Source organism: Poecilia reticulata, chromosome 13 (assembly GCF_904066995.2).
Source record: "Poecilia reticulata chromosome 13, P_reticulata-male-v2, whole genome shotgun sequence".
In the NCBI taxonomy this organism is placed as follows: Eukaryota; Metazoa; Chordata; class Actinopteri; order Cyprinodontiformes; family Poeciliidae; genus Poecilia; species Poecilia reticulata.
In genome coordinates, this window is record NC_088842.1 from 34153223 (window position 1) to 34178411 (window position 25189).

The 25189-nt window shown below is 45.0% G+C and overlaps 2 protein-coding genes across 3 annotated transcripts in view; one reads left to right on the top strand and one right to left on the bottom strand.

The window, feature by feature from the left end:
- exoc3l2b (exocyst complex component 3-like 2b) overlaps positions 1-6369 on the top strand; it is a 48964-nt gene extending 42595 nt beyond the window's left edge. For both annotated transcript variants that reach the window (XM_008426821.3, XM_008426820.3), the window contains exons 13-15: positions 1206-1361; positions 2033-2154; positions 3683-6369. In XM_008426821.3, the coding sequence (XP_008425043.2) occupies positions 1206-1361; positions 2033-2154; positions 3683-3968 (564 nt within the window). In that variant the 3' untranslated portion in view covers positions 3969-6369. The remainder of the gene's footprint in view (positions 1-1205; positions 1362-2032; positions 2155-3682) is intronic.
- A 1438-nt stretch (positions 6370-7807) lies between these two features.
- Positions 7808-25189, bottom strand: part of col4a4 (collagen, type IV, alpha 4) — a 38500-nt gene continuing 21118 nt past the window's right edge. The window contains exons 24-47 of the mRNA XM_008426817.3: positions 24456-24562; positions 24192-24375; positions 23702-23767; positions 23522-23629; positions 23374-23442; positions 20245-20394; positions 19222-19401; positions 18967-19125; positions 18756-18899; positions 18528-18635; positions 17856-18034; positions 17435-17498; positions 16754-16828; positions 16562-16669; positions 16370-16477; positions 15612-15683; positions 14007-14144; positions 13811-13918; positions 13568-13723; positions 12743-12991; positions 12550-12666; positions 11694-11882; positions 11209-11495; positions 7808-10072 (exon numbers count right to left, since the gene is read on the bottom strand). Coding sequence (XP_008425039.2) covers positions 9836-10072; positions 11209-11495; positions 11694-11882; positions 12550-12666; positions 12743-12991; positions 13568-13723; positions 13811-13918; positions 14007-14144; positions 15612-15683; positions 16370-16477; positions 16562-16669; positions 16754-16828; positions 17435-17498; positions 17856-18034; positions 18528-18635; positions 18756-18899; positions 18967-19125; positions 19222-19401; positions 20245-20394; positions 23374-23442; positions 23522-23629; positions 23702-23767; positions 24192-24375; positions 24456-24562 — 3362 coding nt within the window. The 3' untranslated portion in view covers positions 7808-9835. The remainder of the gene's footprint in view (positions 10073-11208; positions 11496-11693; positions 11883-12549; positions 12667-12742; positions 12992-13567; positions 13724-13810; positions 13919-14006; positions 14145-15611; positions 15684-16369; positions 16478-16561; positions 16670-16753; positions 16829-17434; positions 17499-17855; positions 18035-18527; positions 18636-18755; positions 18900-18966; positions 19126-19221; positions 19402-20244; positions 20395-23373; positions 23443-23521; positions 23630-23701; positions 23768-24191; positions 24376-24455; positions 24563-25189) is intronic.

The following is a 25189-nucleotide window of genomic DNA, read 5'->3' on the forward strand; positions in this document are numbered from 1 at the left end:
AGAGAGCTGAGCCAAAAAGCGAAGCTCTCGATTTACCGGTCGATCTACGTTCCCACCCTCATCTATGGTCATGAGCTTTGGGCCATGACAGAAAGAACGAGATCACGGAAACAAGCGGCCGAAATGGGTTTCCTCCGCAGGGTGGCTGGGCTCTCCCTTAGAGAGAGAAGCTCGGTCATCCGGGAGGGACTCAGAGTAGAGCCGCTGCTCCTCCACGTCCAGAGGAGCCAGTTGAGGCTCGGGCATCTGGTCAGGATGCCTCCTGGACGCCTCCCTGGTGAGGAGTTCAGGTCCCACCGGGAGGAGGGGAGACCCAGGACACCTGGAGGGACGATGTCTCTCTATGGCCTGGGAACGCCTTGGGATTCCTGGAGGAGCTGGAAGAAGAGGCTGGGGAGGGAAGTCTGGGCCTCCTGAGGCTGCAGACCCCGCGACCCGACCCCGGATAAGATGGATGGATGGACTTTTTGTTTGTCTAATCCAGTTAGTTTTAATTAGTTTTTAGAGTGTATTTGCTAGTTTTATCAGTTGTTATTAGTTAAATATTGTTTAGTTTTTTTGTTTAGAATGTAGTTTTAGTTTTTTCATAGTTTTTCTTTGGTTATTTTTTAGGTGCAGGATTCAAAAAGGTAATTTGGGTAATTAACTGAAAAACCATTTTCAAAGTATTTATCCAGCTGACTGTGGAGTTTTTACTGTCGCAATTTTGTGTGCTAGCGTAGCATAGCATAGCGTAGCATAGCATAGCGTAGCATAGCATAGCGTAGCGTAGCGTAGCCGCTAGGAGGAGAACCGAGCTCCGTAATTTACAGACAGCTGACATAAACCGCCTGTGTCGGGAAAAACATCTATTTCACATCAATTCAAAAGACTGAAGAATAGATTCACAAACACAAAAACTATGAGTATTATATCTATAATTACAATGTGTTTTAGTTTCTATAAACACAGCATTTATTAAAAGTTTGTCACTTTTATAAACTAACTTCTAGTTTATTCTGTGCCCAGATATCATCATCAGCTTCACCAGTTATGGTTTTCTGCCATTAATTATCGTTTTTATTCATTTCAGTTGCTTTCTTAATTTCAGTTTTTGCTGCTTCGTTTGTTTTATTTAACTGTAATGACCTCGGTATGAGAGGAGCTGCTGCAGCGCCCCCCGCAGGCTGGAGCTGCTGGATTCATCTACGCTGTCTGTCCCTCAGCTGCTGGTGGCTGAAGTCCACCGGCGGGTGGTGATGGAGTACCTCCGCTCCGTCATGAGGGGCCGGATCATCTGCACCTCCATGAAGATGAGGAAGAGGATGGCCGGCCGGCTCCGAGACGAAGGGAGGCAGATCAAAGCGCTCTTCAAAGACCTGGTGAGTCCTGAAGGAAGATCTGAGTATACCCAATAAAGAGACCAGGGTTGCCAGATCTGACCGTTTCCAGCTCAACAACATAAAAAAACTCCTAAAGCCAAACCTCAACATTCAGGATAGCTCCAGAAAAAGTCATTTAAATACGGCACGTTTAAAACCTGACGTCGTCCACTGCACTCAGACTTGTGATAATTCACATTTTTGGTTTATTATATTCTGACCAGAACCAGATAACATTGATGTTACCTTTCAAATCATGATGTTGGATTTCTGTTTTACATTATTACCACATAGTGACACTGACAAATCACTGATGATGTCACATCTTACAGGTTCTAGAGATTTCAAAATAAACTAAGTAAGTGCAGCAATGCAGCATTTTATTAAACATTTTGTGCTTTTCTGCCACATAACCAAGATTTTAAAGAATTTTCCTCACTTTTCTAAAAACCCAACAAATGTTGTGAAAAGCAGCTCACATTTAAATATTCCACAAAAAGCAACCCAATCTGGCAACGCTGAAAGAAACTAGCCGCCTCCCCGAACGGTGGCGCCCTCTAGTGGATGAAAACAGTGAGGACTGTGCAGCTTCTTTCCACTCACGTCTCACTCAAAAGAACCTGAACAGGAAGTGTCCAGATGAGTGCGGTGTGTGTGTGTGTGTGTCGCAGGAGTCTCCGTCCAGCTGGTTGGACGGCGCGCTGTCCCACGTCTCAGAGCTCATCCAGCTGGAGGACGTCCCGTCCATCCAGATGGAGATGGGAGTCCTGGTCAGGGAGTTTCCAGACGTCAGGTACATGAACCGTTCCTCCAGCAAGACGAGACGAGCTGCCAGTTATTTTACTGTTGTAGACAAAACAAAGCAGCGAAGCATCATGTGACATGCAGTTTTTCACTACGGCAACAATTATGAACACAGAAGCAACATGAAAAATGATCAGCCTGTTGCATCCCTTCTGCTTCCAAACTGATTTATTTTGAACTTAAATCTGCTGATGTGAAATAATATGATGTGAAAAGGTTCTGCAGATCTTTGGTTTCGATCCAACGAATCTTCCTGTCAGGATTTTCTGGCTCAGTTGCCTCTGAACAGTCAGAAGGTTTTCGTGTTTTCATTTGTTGGCATCATATAAAAATAATTCTGATTTCCATTCAAATCTGTTCTTAGCAGCTGAAGAGAAGCTAACTGACAAACCGAATCACTCAGTTCCTCCAGCTGTTCAAACTCCTGAGAAATGTTCCCTGATTTCCAAACTTTGATGAGGCACCGATAGACCCAGATCAACATCAAACCCCTGAGATATTTGATTACCAATTAATTAGCTCTTTTTTAAACCTCCTGACTACCAGCAGTTCATTTCTGTCCTCTGTAGAGGACATTTCTAAACTTGAATATCTCCCACACCCCGCATTCTACTGAATTCATTCCTTTTGGTATCTGGAGACATTCAGGACTTTTGTCCTTTTCCTAATTCATAAAAATGGCATTTATCAGTAATAACACATTTTTTGGGAAGAGACAAAGTAAGAGCATAAAACCTTTTATTACTTTACAAAGACCGTGGGACTGAAAAAAATGGTGATTGGACGATATTTTCTTTTCCTGGTGGTCAGGAGGATTTCTGTGTTTCCAGGGTTTTAAAGCTGCAGCAACTTTTCTAAAAAATATTTTCTACACATCTGTTCAAGCTGTTAGCATGTTGGTTTGTTATGAGACAGATCATTTGTAATTTGAGACTGATCTCCTCTGTCTTCTCCCAGTGCTAACTAGAAACAACCAGGCAGGCTTTAGCGCTGCCAATCACCCTGTGTGTGGTGTTGCTCATCCCCCTGCGTATTTCTCTCTTTCTCTCTGCTACGCTTAGCTAGTTAGCATGATGGTGGATAAATGGTTTCTCTGGAATGGTGAATTGTTTCTCCATCATTTGCACATTTAAGTACATGAGGATGATTAACAGCGCTAAGCCCCTCCTCCGGGCTCTGATTGGTTGTTTTGGTGCATTTCGTTGACGGCGGTAGCAGGAGTTTGATGTTTCACAGATTATCTGTCTCATGTCCAGAAATACGTATAAAACATTTTCTTTATGAAAGTTAAAAAGTGATTTTTTTTCTAATCAGAAAAAAATTATCACAATTTCGTTTGCAAATATTTCCAAAGTTGAGCCAAAAATCTGTGATTTTGGTCGCAAAACATCCCAGATGTGAGACAGTGGAGGTGCTGGTTGTCTCTGTTTGGGTTTTTACCAGGACGCGTCGGCGGTTCTGGTGTCAGAAGAATTTTCTGCTGTTTGATTCTCCTCCTCTCTTCGCTCCGCCTCCAGGAAGAAGCACGTGTCGGCCATCTTGAACATCCGCGGGATGACCCGGCAGGCGGAGCGCCAGGAGATCCTGAACATCGTCAAAGACATCGAGAGCGACGGCGGACCGGGCCCGCTGTCCCGGGACCGGGCCCTGTTCGCCGAGGTTCCGGTCACCTCCGAGGTCCACTGCCTGAACGTGGGCCTGAGCCGGATCGCCCTGACCGCCTCGTCCTGCGTCAGCGCGCTCAGACCGCGCCGCCGCAAAACCAGAACCGCCACGCAGGAGAACCCGGACGACGCTCTGTAACCGGGCCCAGAACCAGCAGAACCAGCAGAACTCTCACTTTTATTATCAACTCCGATCTGCTGGTCCAGATGGTCGGAACCGGAGCTGGAGTTGATGCTGCTTCTGGACCCTGGTCCTGTTCTGGTTCTGACTGAACCGGACGTTTTGTTTCACAAAGCCTCTGAGGTTCTGACCCAGACCGGACCAGATCGGACTTCCTTCAGGATCAGAACTAACCCGACCCGGTTAAAGATGAGAACCAGAGGCCGGTTGGAGCTGGAAACCAGAATCAGTGCCAGCAGGACCAGTTGGACCTGCTGGTCGTCCAGCAGAACCTCTGAAAAAGAAGCACTTTATCTGGAACCAGAACCAGGAGAACGGATCTCTGTGGGACCTGTTCTGGTTCTGACTGAAACGGACGTTTTGTTTCCCAAAGCCTCTGAGGTTCTGACCCAGATCCCAGGTCCGGCTCAGATGGACTCAGAACCTGGAATCTGGGATTCGGACGGGCGGATTCAGGATTTATAAAGATAAAAACTGAAAGTGCGAATCGGGTCAGTGTTGGAGAACCCGGTGCCGGACCAGTCAGATAAAATCACCAGAACTTCGTGATCCGGTCGGACCTCTGGATCCCGGTTCGATTCAAACAGGAAGTGACGCAGTTTTAGCGCCAGACTAAAAAAAAAACATTTAGTTACGAAAATAAAGTTTCTTCAGATTATTACAACTTTAATAATCTTAGGCTTTATCCTCATAATTAGTGTTTTTTTTTTTGCCTGGTCGCAGTAATCCGTCGTTTTTGAAACTATTGCGTAGATTTTTTTTTTAATCAATTTTATCGCCTGTAGTTCCGACCCCTGACCTCTGACCTCTGACCCCAATACACAAACATAGTCACCAAAATTCCTTTTAGTGAAATGTTAATGAAAAAACGTGCAATGCAGTCAACAAGCAGTAGTGGGCACATTTCCGCTAATGTGCTAATAGTGGAGCTAATTTCATTTTTTGGCACTTTTGCTAGTTTTGACACATTTAGCTTCCCCTCAATCACATTTTCCAGATAAATTCTAAAGAGCTAAATCTTCGATTTAGAAACATTCAGTTGAATAATTTCAACATCTGTGTGGAAGTTTTGGTTATCAAATTCTTCAGCAGTTAGGTGAAGGAGTTCATGCTTTTATTTTGAAGTCTGTTTACACAGCAGCTCTATTTCCTCTCCTAAAGTTCTCCCTAAAATCGTTTAAGACAAGAAACATACAGGAACAAAATGAAACATGGATATAAAAGCAACTTTAAGGGTGTTTTAGAATATGTGTGTAAATTATAATGTTGGTGTTTGTAGCCTTTCAAGGGAAGATATTTGAATTGAAATTAGCACTTTGGTATTATCTCATGCTAAACAACATGTTAGCACAGCGCATTAGCTTCTTCTAAGTACTGTGTTGGTGAAACGATTCAGCAGAACTGATGATTATTATTAGCATTTCAGGCTTAGTGCAGCTAGCGTAGCAGTTGGTGGTGCCCACCACTGGTAGCTAGTCGGCGCTTTATTTTAGCATCAAGAACATTTTGGCTAGCACTGTTGGACGCAATACAAACATTTCAGCTTTGAGTCGACGCTTCAACTCCCTCAGTCAGGGTGAATTTAGAGTCAGAGCGCCACCTGGAACGTTAGCATGAGCTACTTCAATGTTAGCATGAGCTACTGCAATGTAGCTTATGCTAACATTGCTATTGCAATGTTGCAGTCAACAACGTTAGCATGCTACGCTCATATTCAGGGACTTTTGTCCCATTCTCATTTTTTCTAAGTTTCATGACCTTTTGTCTTTTTTCATGTCTGTTAATCAAATTTGTCTAATAAGTGATTTACAATTTCACATCTTAATCTAGAGGGCTTAAATATTATTTCCAATTATTGCTAATAAAATGTGATTAATATCCTCTGCTGGCCGCTCGGAGTTTTGTCCCGTCTGGTTCCCATGAAACGCCCAGACATCCAGAAACCGGAGCGTCGGAGTTTTCCTGAGGCTCAAAAGGAAAGAGAGTGAAAAGTTGAATCTAATCAAAGGTACTTGATGTTGAGTTTCTGTATTTAAAGCATTAATTCTGGTGTTGAAGCTTCTGGGTGCGACGATGAGGTTTGTTATGTGTTTTATTCCTTCAGCTGTTTGATTCATGACGTCTGTTTGATTTTAGATGCAGAGAAATAAAAATAACATTTTAAATTTAAACGATTTAGGAGATTTTGATGTTTTTACTGTTGAGCTGAAACATTTCAGAAAGACTGAGCAGCTTCTTCTGGAGACTGAATTCAGATTAACGGCATATTTCTCTGCTGCTGTTACTTTGTGTTGAATGTTTGGAATAAATCGTTTGTCCAGATAAGATTAACAAGACAATAAAATCAGATTAAATCATACTGTGCTTTATTTACCTCGTGTACAGATCTGGTGTGAAATTATTGGTTTTAATTTTTAATTAATGCTGAAATGTTTGCCTAATATAAACATGCAAAATTCAGAATAACTAAAAATTAGAGGAAAATGTTCTAACTGAAATAAAATTAATTCAGTTTTTTTTCTTTTGAAAATTAATTTTTTTTAAATGTAAAAAAAAATTGATACTGAACAAATTTTTAGAAAAAAAACAAACAAAAAAAACTTTTCAAAATAGTTTTAAATTTTTTTAATCCAAAGGTTTTTTCTGCCTCAAACTGTTGGCACTGTTTGTCACCGGGTCGGGGCCTCAGACTGACGGTATGGAGCCAAACTGGAGCCATAAAGTTTGTGGAAAAAAAAAAACTGCAATGAAATGTTGAGACTAAAAGGAAAATTTTGAAAATGAAAAATAAATTTTAAACAAAAATAATTGTGAATTCAAAAACAAATTTGAAATAATCTACTTTTCAAATAGATTTCAGTTTTTAAAAAATCAAGTTTTTTTCAGTTTAAAAACTAGTTTTTATTCTCGAATATTTTTTTCAGCATCTTTTATTTTCAAATGAAAAAAAAACAGAAAAAAACTTTATGGCCTCAATTTGGTTCCATACTGTCAGTCATGATTCTCCACCTTCAGTCCTCGGAGGAGCCAAACAGGCCCAGAAGTCTGAAACTAAACAATCTAGAAATGTATGGAGCTAAATTGGAACCATAAAGTTTGTTCAAAAACAAAACAAAAAAAAAAATAGTTTTGAAATTGAAAAAAAATTAAAAACTACTTTCTTCTAGTTTCAAACGTATTTTTTCAGGTTTTAAGTAATTTCTCAGTTTAAAATTTTGCTTTCCCAGTGTCAGTTTTTTCTTTTGAACAAACTTTATCACCCCAATTTAGCTCCATAGAAGGTAAAACTGCAACAGAATGGAAGCCCAAACTGCAGAATGTAAAAATATGGGCCGAAAGAAAGGCAGCGTCTCTAATTAAATCAATTAACATTAATAATCATAATATAGACATAAATATATTAGATATTTCTCTTACCGCTCCTCTGTTGCTGCCAGAAGTCAGGCCGAGGACCACTGTCGGTGCTTCGTCACAGCTGCAGCGCTGCTGGAATGGGTTAATGTGATTGGCTGAAACAAGGAAGCTATGTGATTTGTTACTGATCACCCAATCAGATAGACCATTTATTAAAAAAGACATTTGTGGATTGAGAAACGGGAAAAACTCAAAATTCACACACAGCAGGCAGCAACTCACAGGCCAGAAGCAGCTGGTAAATCAACATAGTTTTGTGTTTGCATCAAAAATACAAGTGTAAATCTCGTCCAGAGCATTTGGGAATTATGAGACCGTTTTAGCTCCATAAATATTCACCTTTCATGGTTTTAAGGTTTATGAGTAAAGAACAAAAAGCCAGATTGACATTTTGATGCAGTTTATTGAGTTTTCCATCCACAGGAAGTAGAAATGTTTCAGGAGTGTTAGTGGGAAGTTTCCTCCTACAGAGAATAAAATATATCCAGCAGCTTTGATTAGAATGAAAACAAAATAAAAACAGGAGGATCATGGGTACTGTAGTCTTACAACAGTTATTCCTCCAGATTTAGTTCCTAAATCTAAATTTCAGTCACTATTCATCCTGTAAAACCCTCTGGGCATTATCCAGTTTAATGTAACTTGTACATTTTATAAGTGCGCTTCACAACTTGAAAAATTGTTAGAAATCCATTATTTGTCAGATGATTGCTTTATTTTGGCGGAGGATCAGGGCGGGGTTACATCCTGTCATCATTTACCAAAATAAGAGACAAAAACAAAAATGAAATAGCACCAGCATTATTTTCAAGGCTAAATAAATACTCATGAAATTTACATAAAACTTATAAAACAGTTGAGATCAAACATATTTACAGGTCACTAACGAATCCAACAGAACCAGAACCAGAAAACTGAACCAAAAACCCAAAACCCAGATTTAAAGCAACAGGAACGCAGGCGGAACACAACGAGCGCCATTCCCAGTTCTAAAACGGTTCTGGTTCCGGTCCTGAAGCAGTTCTGGTTCTGGTTTTTCCTTATTTTTTTTACCTCAGGTCTTTTCTGCTGCATAACATTCTGAACTTTGAGTTTAAAATTGATTCTTTTGTTTTACTCTGAAAATCCTGAACACAAACAAACAGGAAGTTGTTTCTACTGGTTTAAAAACATTAAAGCAGATCAAAGATATGAAAAAATATTCACAGCTTTTTACGCAGTTCTCAACAAAACACAAAACAGAGACTCGTTTACCGTTTGCTGCCTCCCATCCAACCAATCAGAGCGGTTGCTGGTGCAGCTGGGGGCGGGGCTTAGCGCCTGAGAGGAGGAGAGAAAGGTCACAACAGCCAATGGGCTGCCAGGGTTGGGCGTCAGGCTCCAGAGGAGCTGTAAAGGAGGAAGTTCAGACCATCTCTTCCCTCCATCGTCCCGGCCAATGAGAGATCTTTGGCAAACAAAATGGATGAAGTTCAAACTCCAAACAGAGTTTAGGGTTGAATCCTCTACTCCAACATCTCTCTCACCAAACGGCCAGGCAGAGACGTGGAGAGGAGCAGCAAAACCAAGAGGTGGATTAGCATAGCTAGCTAATGACTGGAGATGTCATCCAGGACATGTTGCTGTGGAATGTCGTCTCTGCTGCCTGCGTGTTAGCATGTTAGCATGTCACACAGCCGCAGCCTTCAGTCAGATGCCGCTGCAGATTTGTTGGAACCCTGACTGCTACTGGAGATCCTTCCTGCCTGCAGCATCAACACGACTCTTCAGAAACTGGATGATCTGAGTTACGTTTCATTTCTCTGTGGGATCAGTGAAGAATTCAGTTGAATTAAAATTAATTGAATGAACAAAGTAGGAGGATAAAAACCAGAAAAATATTTAAGCTGAATATTTAAACAGGAAATGATTCGCCTTAAGAAACTTTAAACTGTTTTTAGCTGGAACTGTCAGAACTGTGAACTTTTAAAGCTCCAGAAGTTCCAGAGTTTCTGGGTATGAAGTGAACTTTAGAGAAGGTTCTGGTTCTGATCCGGTTTAACGCCTGATGAGGGAAAACTGAGAGAAAGGATTACATGAAGTCATTAAAGCTGTTATGTTATTGTTTTTAACCTTTAATCTGGTTAAATTCGACTGTTTTAATAATAATAATTAGGACAGTCAGCATCCTACTGGATTTATTCTCTGAATTGTTTTGGTAAGTCAGCACAAGCTCGGCCATTTTAAAGATTAAACCAAATATTCTTTCATCTTCCAGTTGGTACAGGACCCCTCCGCGCTCCCAGTCACTCCTGATCAGCGTTTCGGCCGCCGGGATCATCACAGTTTCTCCTCTTCAAAATAAAAGCCCCATCCTGCGCCCCGCCCCGGTCTTTAAGGCGCCAGTCTCTCCAGCGCCGCCCCGCTGCGCCTCACATGCGGATGCAGACGCTGCACTGGGCGACGCGCGCCCTCTGCTGGTCGGCGTCGGTCAGCGCGCCCTCGGTGCCGCTCTGGGTGGTCAGCCAGAAGCTGTAGATGTTGGCGAAGAAGTGGCAGGTTCCCCGGGCGCCCTGGCACTCCACGAAGGGCTGGGCTTTGAACTGCGACAGGCAGCTGCCCGGCGACACCAGGGAGAGGCCGCCGCCCTCATCACCGCCACCTGAAAACTACACACACACACACACACACACACACACACACACACACACACACACACACACACACACACACACACACGCACGCACACACAGGACAGAATGAAATCATCCTGGTTTTAGTTCATAATTAGGCAAAAAACAGTTTTTAAACCATTTCCTCTATGAAGTGAACGTCTGAACTTGAAAAACTTAGAACTGTGCCTTTAAATGTGTCTTCATGTTTTAATTTGACGAATCCTCCAGATTTCCTCCCAGACCAGAGACGCTCCAAAAGCAGGAAGTGGCATTCTGGGTAAATCCAACCCAAGCTAACATGTTAGCCTAGCACTAGCAGCAGAAATGGCTCCTGGTCTTTAGCCTAAAGAGAAATCCTCCAACCGCTAAAATCCTCCATCTTGTTTCCATCTGGTGAAACAGGAAGTTGCTCTCAGTGTCTTCAGAGGTTTTTTGTGTCGTTTCCTTCAGTGGTTCTTGGTGCAGCGCCCCCACAGGCCAGGAGGGGAACAGGTTGGTTTGACTCAGAGCAGCTGGAGGTGGAGCAGATGGTGGAGTTCTGGTTCCAGTAGAACCGGGTCGACTGAGGAAATTAACCTAAAAATAACATTTCCTTTAACTAGATCCATTCTACGGAGGCATCATCCATCTTCCATGCTGGTGGACAGCGCCCCTCTTCCCACACGTGAAGCTGTTGCTGAACTGCAGCGCTCCGTCGGTGACAGACTGCTGCGTCCTAAATGCACTAAGCAGCGTTATCACAGATCCTTCCTCCCAGCAGCTGTTAGACTCCTAACAATCTCACCAAGTATTCCCACAGCTGATATCTGCACACGACTTCAGTGTGAATCTTCATCATTTCTTTCCTCTACATGTAATTAGTCCTTTTTCTGTTCTGTTGCAACGTTTGATTTTATATTGAACTCCAGTAAAGCATCTTTGAGTATTAAAAAAAGATCAAATGTATTATTATTATTATTATTATTATCATCTGCCTATGTTAGCTGGTGCCCTTCTCCAACAGTCATTGGACGAGAGGCAGCGGACACCCTGGACTTGTTACCACGACAACACAGAGACACAAAAGACAAAACAACCAGAGCGTGACCAGTGTACCTCTCTGCCATGTTTTTTTACCCAGCATGCCTCACCATGATGAAGGAGTATCCGGTCCACAGGCGGCTCCAGTTGGGGGGGCAGCTTGGTGGCTCGCTGGAGTTGGGGTCATGCATGGCCACGGCAGCAGAGGGCGCCTCACACACCACGCAGCGACTGATGTACTCCTTGATGGTCTCTCCTCTGAATGGATGGTCTGGATGCGGCATCATCGTCGACAGCCAATAGGATTTGTCGTTTCGATTGGCGTATTTGCACTTTTTGGTCTCGCAGACCGAGAACGGCAAGGTGGAGAACACGGGAACGCAGGAACCGGCCTGACCTGGGAACATGCAGGAGAATCGGATGACTGTACTACAGCATGGCCACCCTGATTTCTGGACCAAAACTGCTTCTCCTCCATGTGGGGGAAAGTTTGCCAGGCTGTAATGGCACTGAGGAGGAGCCTGTGCCCTGCCTTGCCCTTCATCCACCCAGGATGAAGACCTGAGGGCGTCTATATCTAAATATGTCTCCTTACCCAGATCCTGGGAGTACGCCTTCTCCTGGCCCTCCAGGTACAGCAGGCTGTATCCAGTCCAAAGCAGATGCGTATTTGGCGGACATGTTGGTTCAACCTTTGATTGGCTGTGCTTCACCAACAGGAACCCTGGTTTCATGCCTCCGGTCGGTCCAGGTGGACCTGGGTCACCGGGGGGACCCGGATCGCCTGCGATACACAGAGAGCATGGCAGGCGATAAAGCCGAGCACTGATTGGTCAGGTTGTGTTTGGGCAACACTTTAAGGACCTGTGAGCAGCAGAATGCGTTAGGACTTTGAAGAAGTTAAAGATTATGAAAGTAAGCAACAAGCCTTCCAATATAAGGAGCAATATTAGGGCCAAAAATAAGACTATTCACCCAAAGCGCAGGAGGCTGTTTCCATTTCCTACTGATCTGATTAAAGATCAGCAGGAAATGAGCAACCAGCACTGACAAATGAGAAGGAGAGTACTATCTAACATTAGCTTCAGAGAGGCTAATGACTAGCATGACTAGTTTGGCAACCCACTGGATTGCCTGCTTTCTCTGCTGCCCATTAGCATGAAAATGCTAACAACTAGCATGCCTAGTCATACGTTACTCAAGCATTTTCCTTTAAGAAACCTTTATCAAGAAAAATGGTGGAGTACCCAGAGAGAAGCCAGGCAGACCCCAGGCCAGGAATCAAACCCAGAACCTTCTTGTCTTCTTGCAAGGACCTAAGAAGGTCCTGGGTTCGATACCCATCGCTCTGCTGTGCACCGCCGCAAAAACATGTTGCCCAGGCGTAAAACAAGTGATCAGATACCCCACAGTGATGATACTGGCCCCTAACTGAAGGTGAGACGTCATACCTTTTTCTCCCAGAACTCCGTTCTCTCCAGGCTGGCCTGGCTCTCCCATCTGTCCCAAGGAGCCTTCTCGTCCCCGGGGGCCCACTGCTCCATCAGTCCCAGGATCCCCCTTCATCCCTGAAGCACATTGTCAACCATCAGGAAAATCAGATGCAGTCAGATCCAAACTGGCCTTTCAGACAAAGTTCCTCACCATTCCTCCCTCTGGGGCCAATTTCGCCCCTCAGGCCCCGATCTCCGCTAGCTCCAGGAGGGCCAGGTGGCCCTCTAGGGCCCGTAACCGGTGAGCAAGGAGGGCCATTCGGTAAAATTCGGCCTTTCTGCCCCTTTGGACCATCTGATCCTTTGCCTCCAGGCCTTCCTTTGGGCCCTGGGCGACCCGGATGACCCCTCGCACCCCGTTCTCCAGGTATGCCCAGAAAACCCGAGTCGCCTTTCATACCTGTTCAGACAAACACACATTAATTTGTCGGCTCTAACCAATCAGGGTGAACCCTAATTTTTGGTTTACCCTGACTGTAAGACCGGTCCATCTGCGATCAGCTAGCATGTCAGCTAACATCAAGAAAGCACAGCTGAAAGTCTGAAACAATTTGGCGTTTTGTCACTTGACACGCCATTGGCTGTTATTTGTGAAGAAGACAATCGAAGAGTGCCATTTGTTTTCTTTGGTGCTGATTGGCTGTACCTGCAGCACTGAAACACACAGAACTGCTGCTGAAACTCCCAGAAGAACCAACCCGGGACTGGTTGGAGGTTTGGGGTTATTAGCTGAAGGGGTTTATGGCAGCAGAGTGGAACCAGTCGTTTGTTGTCTGGAGATGTTGATTAGTCAACCTGAAAGTTCAACTTGATCCTCACAAAACAGACGAAGTGAGAACCATCAGGTTTCATGGCTTAACTTCACCTTAAAACCTCTGAAGCCTAAGATTTCCCCCAGTTTTCCCTACAGTGTCTCCATTCAGCTTCATAAGAACCAACACCAGAACCTCAGTGCTGACGGTCTAAGCAGTCTGACCTTTGGGGCCTTGGTTTCCAGGGTAGCCTGGTGGTCCTGGTGGCCCCTGATATCCACGGCGTCCTTTTGGCCCCAAGTACCCTGGATCACCGGTGTCTCCTTTGTCCCCACAGTTTGGTGTATTTGGACCAGGATCTCCCATTTCCCCAGGACAACCTGCAAGGTTAACGCCAGGCGAGTGTCGGACTAGATTCAGACTGAAATTCCTTCAAGAGGAAATGTTAAAGTAACACCATCACTGACCTGGGTCTCCATCTGGGCCCATATAACCGGGATCCCCCCGTGGCCCTGGTTTTGGGTTTTTACAGTCGCTTGCAGGCGGACCTGGCGGTCCATTATCACCTGGAGGCCCTGTAAGACGAACACACAGGTGAACCTTTTACGGTCTGATTTGGTTTGACGCAGCATGAATTCATTTGCATTACGAGTCATTGCAGACCTTTGGGTCCCGTTGGGCCTTTCGGTCCTGGTGGGCCGTTCTTGGGTGGACAAGTGGGACCTGGAGGACCTGGAGGACCTGGAGAACCTTTAGGGCCTGGAGGGCCTTTTTCACTTTTACTGTTGCCCTGACATACACCTGAGGATGACAAGCATTCAGAGTAATTTATGAGAAACCACAGAAATGAGAGCATGACTTAAATAACAAGCAACCTGTAATAACATGTAGCCCAGTGGTGAACTGAGGTTACTGTAATGACTGTATGTTAAGGTTAATAGAAATCTTACATAGTGCAAGACAGGACACAAATATATTAAAAGAAAACCTTTATTTACTATTGCATAGCATGGCGATAGCTGTGGATTTCATATTGTTTCTGAAAGAAATACACTAGTATTTTCCTTTACTTTAATATTTAAATAATATAAAGAGTAAAGGTCATTATTAAGTAATTTGCTTACTTAGTAATTAAACTGTATTGTTTGTAAATCAACTAAGAGCATTATTTTATGTAAATATAGCAATTGAAAGTAGTATTAGTGTGACGTAAGACGCTTTGCCATTTGATTGGTTACCGAGACAGTCCGTCCGGTGCGTGACTCATGATTGGTTGAGAGAAGAGGAGGCGGGAGGAAGAAGGAGAGGAGAAACATGAGGAACGGAGAGTTAGAGAGCGGACAAGAAGTGAAGAAAAACAGGCTCAAGGGAGAGAAAACCGGACAAAGCACGGGAGAGGACGGAATTCGGGAGAAATGTGAGGAGCTTGGTCGACACGAGAGGGACGGGACGAGAGGAGACAGACGCAAGAGGGCGAGCTTTGAGCTGAGCTAAGCGAGCTAGCCGCTTCAGCCCCACGTGGTCTGCTGCGTTCAATGGCGGTCTGGAGGAGAGGACAACGCTCTCAGTGTTTTCCTCTGGGATTTCAATTCCGCTTTTTTCTAACAGGCCTGCAACGTTTTCCCACTCTCCTGGAGGTCGTGGGTAACAAACTGACTGGGTTACATTTGTTTAGGACTGTATATTGATATAAGTGGACATTTCTTGTGCTCTGGTTCGGGGAAAAAGGTGGCCATTAATGTTAGGCTGAATCATTTTGCTTAATTTTAATGTTTCTTTGGGTCATATTTGTCATAAACTAGGTCATTGGTGCCGCACACCGATTGGGGTACCAGATTGATATCGAACCCAAGCAGCCTCCATTTTAGTTTCCTCGCATGAATGGCTAAAGGTGCTACAAACATAACAGGCCTGTTAGTTTCAGTTTGAGCTGCTCTGAATCGGACCTAGCCTCAGTGTGGATCTTAGCCTGGCTCACTGCAACATGCAGGTCCGTCTGGTGGCTTTCTGGTGGTTTTTAAAAGGCTTTACTACCAACATAACATCCAGCCGAATAGAACAGTAAAAACACATCAGAATAATCCTTTGCACTGCTCGCCAAAAAGCTAACTGTGCAAACCAGGATGCACTAACCATACACATTAGTTCAGCTAATGCTAAAGCGCTAGTGTTTGGTTGAACTATATTCAAATGAAAGTTTACAAAACAGCCAACTGAATTAAATTTTCTACGTTTTCCTTCTTAAAATGTGTCCAGTGCTCCTCACACCTTTTGACCCCTTGGCTCCTTTTTGTCCACTCAGTCCGTCTAATCCATGAAGCCCTGGTGACCCCGGAGCTCCTGAAGAAACAAAATAAATAATTTAAAAAAGAAAACCAACCTGTGGCGTCCATTTTTGTTAGGCCTTGGTGTGCCTCCGGGCTCTGTGTTTGGCCCACTGCTGACATTTTGCCTTCAAACCTCTGGTTGATACGAGCCAAACGGATTATTCACACATAAATTAACTTTTTTAAAATTATCTAGAGGGTCTGAAAAGTGACTAATATGGTGACAAAGTCCTGAAGTTCGCAACACCTGGTTTATCCCAACAATTAGTCCCCAGTCTCTTGGCTCCACCCACTTTGGTGGAATTTTGTGTTTTGCTTTCACAGGGCGGTTAGAACAAGGGTGGGCAATCCTGGTCCTAGAGGGCCGGTGTCCTGCAACTCTTAGATGTCTCCCTGGTCCAACACACTGGAATCCAACAGCTGAATCACCTCCTAAATGCAGTCAGGTTCTCCAGAACAGAATCCTGCTAACGACCTCATTATTTGACTCAGGTGTGTTGAAGTAGAGATGCATCTAAAAGTTGCAGGAGACCGGCCCTCGAGGCCTGGAGTTGCCCACCCCTGGGTTAGACTCACTGAGGACTGGAGTTGGACTTTATGGCTCCAGCATTTTAAAGTCTTGAATCGTGGGAATTATCACTAAAAACAGCATCTTTGTATTTTCATAACTTTATGTTTTCATCTTTGAAAGATTTTGACCTTTGTTCCCTGCGTAGCCATCCCTCCCCAGAGGACCGTCCACTCCATCTTGACCAGGAGGCCCTCGAAGCCCCTGGTAACCTCTGTGCCCTGGAGGACCAGCCACACCTAAAGGAGACAACATCTCTGAGTCCCCGTGATCCCAGATCCTCCTCCTCCACTTCCGTCACAGATTTAGGAAGGTCTTTGTACCTGGTTCACCAGGGTATCCTTGTAATCCTTTGTGTCCCTTGCATCCTCTTTGTCCTTGTGGCCCACAGAGGCCTTTGGGACCACAATCTCCAGGAGGGCCACAAGGGCCTGAGAGGCATGAAGCAGATCATCAATGAAATAGGTTTTTGCAGCTTTCCAAAAGATTCAAACAATTTTAAAGTAGATTGTCACCATCAGGGCCTCTGTCCCCAGGATGGCCCTTATCTCCAGGTGGACCAGAACCACCAAGGGCGTCTCCTTTATCACCTGAAACGCAGAAAGTCGTGTTAAAACCAACCAATGTTGCTTAATTATGCAGGAGGAATAAAAAAATAATCCCTGGTAAACTGAAGTAAGACTTTCTAAGTCATGGCGATGTACCGTATTTTCCGCACTATAAGGCACCTAAAAACCTTCAATTTCCTCAGAAGCCGACAGTGCGCCTTATAATCCGGTGCGCCTTATATATGGACCAATATTGAGCCACAACAGGTCTAGCAACTACGGTAAGCAGCCGCCGACTTCATTTTCGCCATAGAAGAAGACGTTTGCGGTGCATGATGGGATAGTTGTCAGAACGCTGGTTTGTTAATAAAGTTTGACTGACCTATCTACCTACGACCTCATAATCAGGTCGTCTGCAGGTCATTTAGCACCACGTTCTCCACCAACATGCTGTGTGCGAACGGAGAAGGGTGACCATCGTCCGGCCCAGTCACGGAAGGCTCTCCTCGCCGACCGGAGTTGGACTGTTTTGTTGATATTCCCTTTAGTGCAGCTCCATCTAGTGGATGCATAACATAACTCCAGCCTCTACTGTAGCGTCTATTCTATGCACCTTATAGCGTGGAAAATGCGGTAGTCAGCAGGTACCTTTAGGTCCACGACATCCTGGATTACCAGGTCTCCCAGGGGGTCCCAGACATCCTGGGTCGCCCTGTAGTCACAACCAGAGGTCATTATGTTTTCTGACTGTCAGACAGTTTTTATTTATGAACAAAACACAACAACATCTGTTTGCCTCTCATGGGGCCTCCGGCAGGACCCTGAACTCCCTGATGAATTCAGAATCCTGGTTTCAGAGAGAGACAGCAGATATTCTGTAGCAACCGCCCCATAACAACGGAGCTGATTACCAGAGCCGGTGATGGATGGACGGATGGACATCTCTAACAACGGTCTCTTGTTTTATTCCAGCCAGTATAACACCAATTGGATCCAACCTCAGACCTCTACATTCTGTCTGACCCAACAGAACTCCGACCCAGTTCTAGCTCTAGAAAGCTCATCTCACCGGTTCTCCATTCAGCCCAGGAAATCCGAAGTATCCTTGATGTCCTTTGGTTCCTTGAGGTCCGGGCAGGCCTTGCTTACCCTGGGGCCCTTGGGGTCCCTGAGGTCCCTTACAGCCTGGGGGTCCATTGGGCCCCAGATACCCAGTATTCCCTGGACAACCAGCCTCACCTTTGTTTCCTGTGGAAAAGACAAAGTTGATACTAAAGAGATCAGAGCAAAGGATGAGACCCAAACCTAGAGCTGGATGGAAATCTGACTGTTGCCATCTGGTTTCCATGGAGACAGCACCACGCTACTCAAGCTTTTAAGCATCAAGTTAGTGGATTTTGTCATGCTGCTTACAGATTGTATCAGAGGGAAGCGAACAGTTCTTAGTCATCTGGACTGAATGACCTGCAGATGGTTTCAGTCTTTTTCCACTAGACCTGGACAGTGGGGGTCCGTCTGCAGCAGAGGTCTCCAACCACAGTCCTCCAACTGTCCAACACAGCTGAATCAAATGATTGAACTATCTGCCATCAAGTTTGGTAAAGGCCAGGTGACACTGCATCTAAACCTGCAGGACGGTAGCTCTTGAGGACGAGAGTTGGACGCTCCTGTCCTCTGTTGTCTAAGATGGAACCAGAGTTTGACCAACAGGGAGACTTTCACAGTCTCCAGTTTCTCTCACCTCGTGGTCCAGAGAATCCGGGCTTGCCGGAGGGTCCTGGTGGTCCTCTTGGGCCCTTTTCAGGTCTGGGAAGGAGTTCTCCTGGAGGACCGGCACAACCTTTGTGACCTGCAGGAGGACACATGTTGTCCATAATCTGTAGCAGGTTAGCAAAAACTGCAATCTGGATGAGGAACATGATCCTGGTATTGTACGGTTTAATCCGTAGTACTATAACCACCGTAGTACCTTTTGGTCCCTTTGGGCCTGCACAACCCTGACCTCCATCTTGTCCTTTAGGCCCCCACTCTCCGGGCTTGCCTGGGCCTCCAGGGATGCCCTTGTTTCCTGGAAAACCTGGCCTTCCTTCAAAGCCCCCGGGCCCAGTCAGACCTAAAACAGGATCTCAGTGAAGGACTTCAAACAGAAGAACATTCCTTCAGTTCTGGTAGGAACTCACCTTTCCTACCAAAGGGCCCCATTTGGCCAGGGTCCCCAACTGGGCCTTGGGGCCCTTTACATCCCTGAGTCCCTGGAGACCCTGGAAATCCAGGTTCTCCAATATTGCCTTTTGGACCAATAGCTGGAAGACCTTTATCCCCAATTTCTCCTTTATAACCTAAAAAAATGAAGTTAGACTGACTGTTCAACACAGGAAATGACTAAAGCAAAACAAATAAAGACAGGTCAAGAAAGAAAAGTGGTAAATGATTACCGCGAGGGCCACGAGGTCCTTGAGGGCCACGGGGTCCCGGAGGGCCTGGGGGGCCCATGCCATCAGGCGTCCTTGCCTTACAATCGTCTGATGTGGGCCCCAGGGGGCCTGGTCGACCAGGGGCCCCGACATTTCCTTTGTGTCCCTTCGCTCCAGGGTAGCCAGAAGGCCCCTGGGGACCTGTGGGAACATGTTCAAGTCTTCATCTCTTCTAGACCTTCAACCATGGTTCATCTGCAGTGTGATTCATACTGCATGTGGTTTTGGGTGTGGTAAAATAATTCACTGGACTCCCAGTATTTGCAGAGGTTACAGGCTGAGATCTCTAAAAATGCTTATACTACTAAATATAACTTAATATGCATTAATACACACAGTGGAAACCGTCTTACATTTAGTGAAGCTAACAACTAAGGACTTCCTTACCTACATTCCAGGGCTCAGCCAATCAGGACCAAGGAAAATGAATGCTGCTCTAGGATTGGTTGCTTTACTACCTTTGGCCCAGGTAGTGCTGGGCCAAAGAATCTCAGGCTCTTTTCAATATTATAGATATGCTCTATGAATAAAATGTGTGAACTGGTGTTGGTCCACTGTACAGTTTTCTGTTTATCTTTAAACTAGCAAACATTTGTGACGCTCAACTGCATAACCAGGAACAAGTTGACAGAGCAGAAACAGAGAAAAAGATAAAAAAGGTCAACTTCTGAGAAAATTTTTGTTTTTTGCTTTAATTAAACTGATTCAACTCATGAAGAAACTGCTCCATGTTTTAAATCGCAGCTTCTAAGGTTTTTAAATGTGAACTTTGTGTTGAATTCGGTTTGTTTACAGAGTAAATCTGAACCATTTTGGGGGGAAACACGCAGCTGATTAACATACCGCTCTTTATTGGCTCTTCTCATGCTATTGCTGATGGTATCAGCCAATAAGAGGCGAGTTTGATTATAAAAAACACGGTAACTTCACATCGCCACCATAATGCAGTTATGTGCCGACCTCTGACCCAGACCCATAACTCACCTGGTACTCCCTGGTTGCCCGGGGGGCCGAGGCGTCCTTTACGTCCTGGGGACCCCGGCGGTCCAGGCCGGCCTTCGGGCCCCTGGGGGCCACTGTGAGTGTTGCCTCTTGGTCCGGGGAGTCCAGTGGGGCCGAGCGGCCCCGGATAACCTGGAGCACAGAGTCGGGTACACTGACAAAAAGTTTGACTTATTGGGGCTTTCCATTAGCATTACATAGGGAAGAGCAGTGACTGCCCTACGTAATGCTATGTCATTACATAGGCATTACATGTGTTCTGCAGTCTGGACGGGGAAATGACCTGAAAGTGTCCCGCATACGCAGTAGAGGGCGCCGTAGCGTCAGCATTCTCGGTGTTCTGCCAACCGCCATAAAAAGAAGAGCTCAGTGTTTGCAGAAGTAAACATGGAGCCTAACGGTGGAGCTTAGCTTACATATTTGAAGTTGTTGTCCGGCCGGAGCAGCAAATTAACAACTTAATCCTCATTATTGTCTGTCATGGTTGTTGTTCTTCCCATTTGCGCGTATCAGGAGCAGAATAGTGAGATTTGTTGAGAATCAGTGACGTTCAGTTCGGATGAATGCGGCCTGAACGTTAGATCGCATTTGAATCGGATACGTATCGGATATGGGTCACATTCTAAAAGAATCCGACCTGAGCTGTTCACACTGCCATGAAAAGATCAGATACAGGTCGCATTACGTAAAAAAAAATCGGAATTGGGTCACTTCAGGCTGCAGTGTGAATGCAGCCTCTGTAGTTCCAAACATGGCGGAACACTTTAATACAGAGGCCTGAGCAGAAGGTCAGAACTACAACATGGCGGAACACTCAGTTATTATAGAGGAGGGCTGAGCTGGCAGTTAGAACTACAACATGGCGGAACACTCAGTTATTATAGAGGAGGGCTGAGCTGGCAGTTAGAACTACAACATGGCGGAACACTCAGTTATTATAGAGGAGGGCTGAGCTGGCAGTTAGAACTACAACATGGCGGAACACTCAGTTATTATAGAGGAGGGCTGAGCTGGCAGTTAGAACTACATAATGGTGGAACACTCAGTTATTATAGAGGAGGGCTGAGCTGGCAGTTAAGAACTACATAATGGTGGAACACTCAGTTATTATAGAGGAGGGCTGAGCTGGCAGTTAAGAACTACATAATGGTGGAACACTCAGTTATTATAGAGGAGGGCTGAGCTGGCAGTTAGAACTACATAATGGTGGAACACTCGGTTATTATAGAGAAGGGCTGAGCTGGCAGTTAGAACTACAACATGGCGGAACACTCAGTTTTTATAGAGGAGGGCTGAGCTGGCAGTTAGAACTACAACATGGTGGAACTGAGTCACTACAGAAGGAAGGTGAACAGAATGTTATAACTACAGGCAGGGCAGAACTTTCTGGGCATTATATCACTGGTTTAACCCAACCACTGTTACACATTGGAATAGTGTGGCCATTTAAAATTAAGCTTACTGAACATTTCAAAATAAAAGCCTGTATACTTCTCTCAGGCCTTTATTATGTTTTTCTCTCAGGTTAATGCAGAGAGAGCTACAGATATAAATTGCAGTACTTTCGGAGACAGGAAATTTCCCTCTTATATGCTTCAAACGGTTTTCTGATCACTCTTGCGGATTCTGAACAGAAAGGAGCTGTTTGGACTGATTTGTTCAGAAAAACTAACTGCTTAGAATTCAATCTCTCCCTGTGTGTCTCACTCACATGATGGTTGAGCTGCTCTTTAGAACTACAATGACTGAAGGTCAGAACTACAACATGGCGGAACTCTCACATACCACACATTAGGACTGAGCTGGCATTTACAACTACTTGCTGTTTTGGGCATTATATAGCTGGACTGTTTCACATTGGATTAATGTGGCCATTAATCCAATGTGTAACAATAATGAAGCTTACTGAAAATTTCAAAATAAAAGCCTTGGCATTTTCACATCAGGTAATTACTCTTTTGGCCTTTATGTGACTGGTTTAAACAAACTACTGTTACACATTGAATTGGTGAGGTAGTCAAAATGAAGCTTACTGAAAGTTTCAAAATAAAAGTCTGCATATTCCCCTCAGGTTAGTGCACCGCCATAGGCGGTGCAATAATATTAGCCTTTTTTATGTTTGTTTTTTTTCTCAGGATAGTGAACTGCCTTGCTGTGCTTATTAACATTAGCACAAACATTAGCATTTCACTGCCCTTGACTATCACTAGCCTTTTACCCAAAGAAAGCTATTAGCTAATTTTCTCATTAATTACACATGTTTAAGCAAGTAAAATTAAAACATAGTCGTGTTGCTCCACATGCTACTGCCATCATTTAGGCTAACTTTAGCATATTGGCTAATTTTAGCTTATGCATTAATTTTAACATAATGGTACAAGTACAGCTTAGTCAACATGCTGTCCACAGGTTATTGACTACAATTTAGCTGAGCTTAGCGTTAATGATTATTTTAAGCATCAGAGCGCTGGGTTCCAACCGACGGGCACACTTTGGCATGCCCCGTAAAATTTCTGCAGGAATTTTCTAGTTTACATTTCTAAAATGCTTCCAGATATTTAACACTGAAAAAACACAAAATCTTACCAAGAACTTCCGGTCTGGATTCCAGTGCAAATATTTTACTACATTTGAAATAAAACAATAATTACGAGTAACTATTCAGCAACAGTAGCTTGTTTTAAGTCAATAATTCCTTAATAACTAAAACGTTCTGGATCCACTGGCTGATGATTTAAATTATAACGTGGGAAAAATGCCTTGTTATTTGTGAAATAATCTGCTAGTGAAAAGTTATTTGTAAATTAGTTTTGTTTTATTTCAGGTGTAGTAAAACATTTGAACTGATCATAATCTTTGTTTTATTTCACCAATCAGAAAACAGACTCAGTAGCTCAGTTAGACCCAAAATGGCCGACATGGTGAGTTTTAGGGAAAAGCTTTGTGGGCTCACACTGTCTGTTTAATAAATTTAAAGTTCTCAGTGTTCTGGAGGAATCGGCTGATTCCCACCAGTCCAGATGTTTTTGAATCAGGAAAGTGGGAGTTTCTTTTGGTAGATTTGTGTTCTTCCTTTCCACCAGAAACTGTTCAGCTGATCCTGGTTTTTACCTGGACTTCCATTGTAACAACAACTGTCGGTTCCGTCTTCCCCAGGATCTCCATCAGCACCTGGACGTCCTGCAGGGGCAGAAGAAGAAACATGGAGCCGTCGGCTCAGACAGGACAGGTGTGACATGTCTACCCAACGCTGAGGTACCTCGGTCCCCAGGCGGTCCTCGAGCATGAGACAGTCCCTTGTCCCCTTTAGGCCCGTCTGGCCCTCGGATGCCAGCGGTGCCTTTAGCACCTGGAGGACCTGAGGCACCTGGAGATGGAGGCAGGTGAGCAGGAAGCTGCACTGACAGGCGAAGAGACGGGTTTTTCAGACGAGGCTTACCTGCTGGTCCACGGTCTCCCTTCGGCCCCCGAGGGCCGGGGGTCGAAAAACAGGGGCCACGGTCTCCTACGAGGGAAGGCGGAGTCAAACAAAAGGAGGCGTGAATCAAATGGAGGGTAATTTTCTGGAGCAGAAAATACGTTTGATCACCAGAGGCTAGAAACGGCAATACTTGGTAAGAGTTTGTGTTTTTTCAGTGTAACTGCAAAGTTATTACAGTATATTTGTAAAGACTTCATGTGAAACAAGTGCAGTTTAATTGAATTTATATTCTGTATTTTCATTTTCCCAAAGTTGGACAGGGTCATAGGTCACCTCAAATCACACGTTTGCCTTTATAATTTGGCTGCCACAACTGGGAGAACCTGAATTGGAGTGAATTGATTTGTGTTCAGAGCAAATCGTTTTCTGCATCTGGTGCAGAAAAACAGGAAATGTTGTGAAATAATTTCACTGCACTCATTTTATCTGACTTCACCAACAGCTTTACCTGGATCTCCCTTCAGTCCAGGCGGTCCAGGAAATCCATCGGGTCCCAGGTTTCCAGGGGGCCCGCGCTCTCCAGGGGGTCCCTCCACGCTGACTCCAGGGGGGCCCAGCCGTCCTGGGAATCCTTTCGGTCCTGGGGGTCCAGGGAAGCCTTTGTCTCCAGGGAAACAAGAGACACTGTCCCCCTAAAGCCAAACACAACCAGGAGAGAGGTTCGGTTCTGCTCTGGTCCGGTTTGCTTCCTGACTCCGCCTCTATGGCTGACCTTAAGTCCTGGATCTCCAGGTGGTCCTGGGCGCCCCGAGGGTCCGTCTGTGCCCCAGGTTCCTGGGGCCCCCTCAGGGCCCACTTTGCCCTTTTCTCCCTTTTCACCTGGAAACAAAATCATATTGAGAATCTCTGAAACATGAACACAAGATTAATTCATTCATCGGACTGCAAAAATACTTTTGGTCCACTTTCCAGTGCAAATGTCCTGATAAACTTGAAATAAGACAAAACTAACAGAAGTAACTTTTCAGAAACTTGTTTTTAGTAATTAAAGATGTAATACTGATGAAGAAGTAATATTTTCACTCTTTGATTATGTCACTAACGGTATGGGAAAAATCTGCCGGTGGAACTACAACTGGGTCGCTAGGTAACGTCTGGGTTTGGCCGGGGTCGCTAGGTAACGTCTGGGCTTGGCCGGGGTCGCTAGGTAACGTCTGGGCTTGGCCGGGGTCGCTAGGTAACGTCTGGGCTTGGCCGGGGTCGCTAGGTAACGTCTGGGCTTGGCCGGGGTCGCTAGGTAACGTCTGGGCTTGGCCGGGGTCGCTAGGTAACGTCTGGGCTTGGCCGGGGTCGCTAGGTAACGTCTGGGCTTGGCCGGGGTCGCTAGGTAACGTCTGGGCTTGGCCGGGGTCGCTAGGTAACGTCTGGGCTTGGCCGGGGTCGCTAGGTAACGTCTGGGCTTGGCCGGGGTTGCTAGGTAACGTCTGGGCTTGGCCGGGGTTGCTA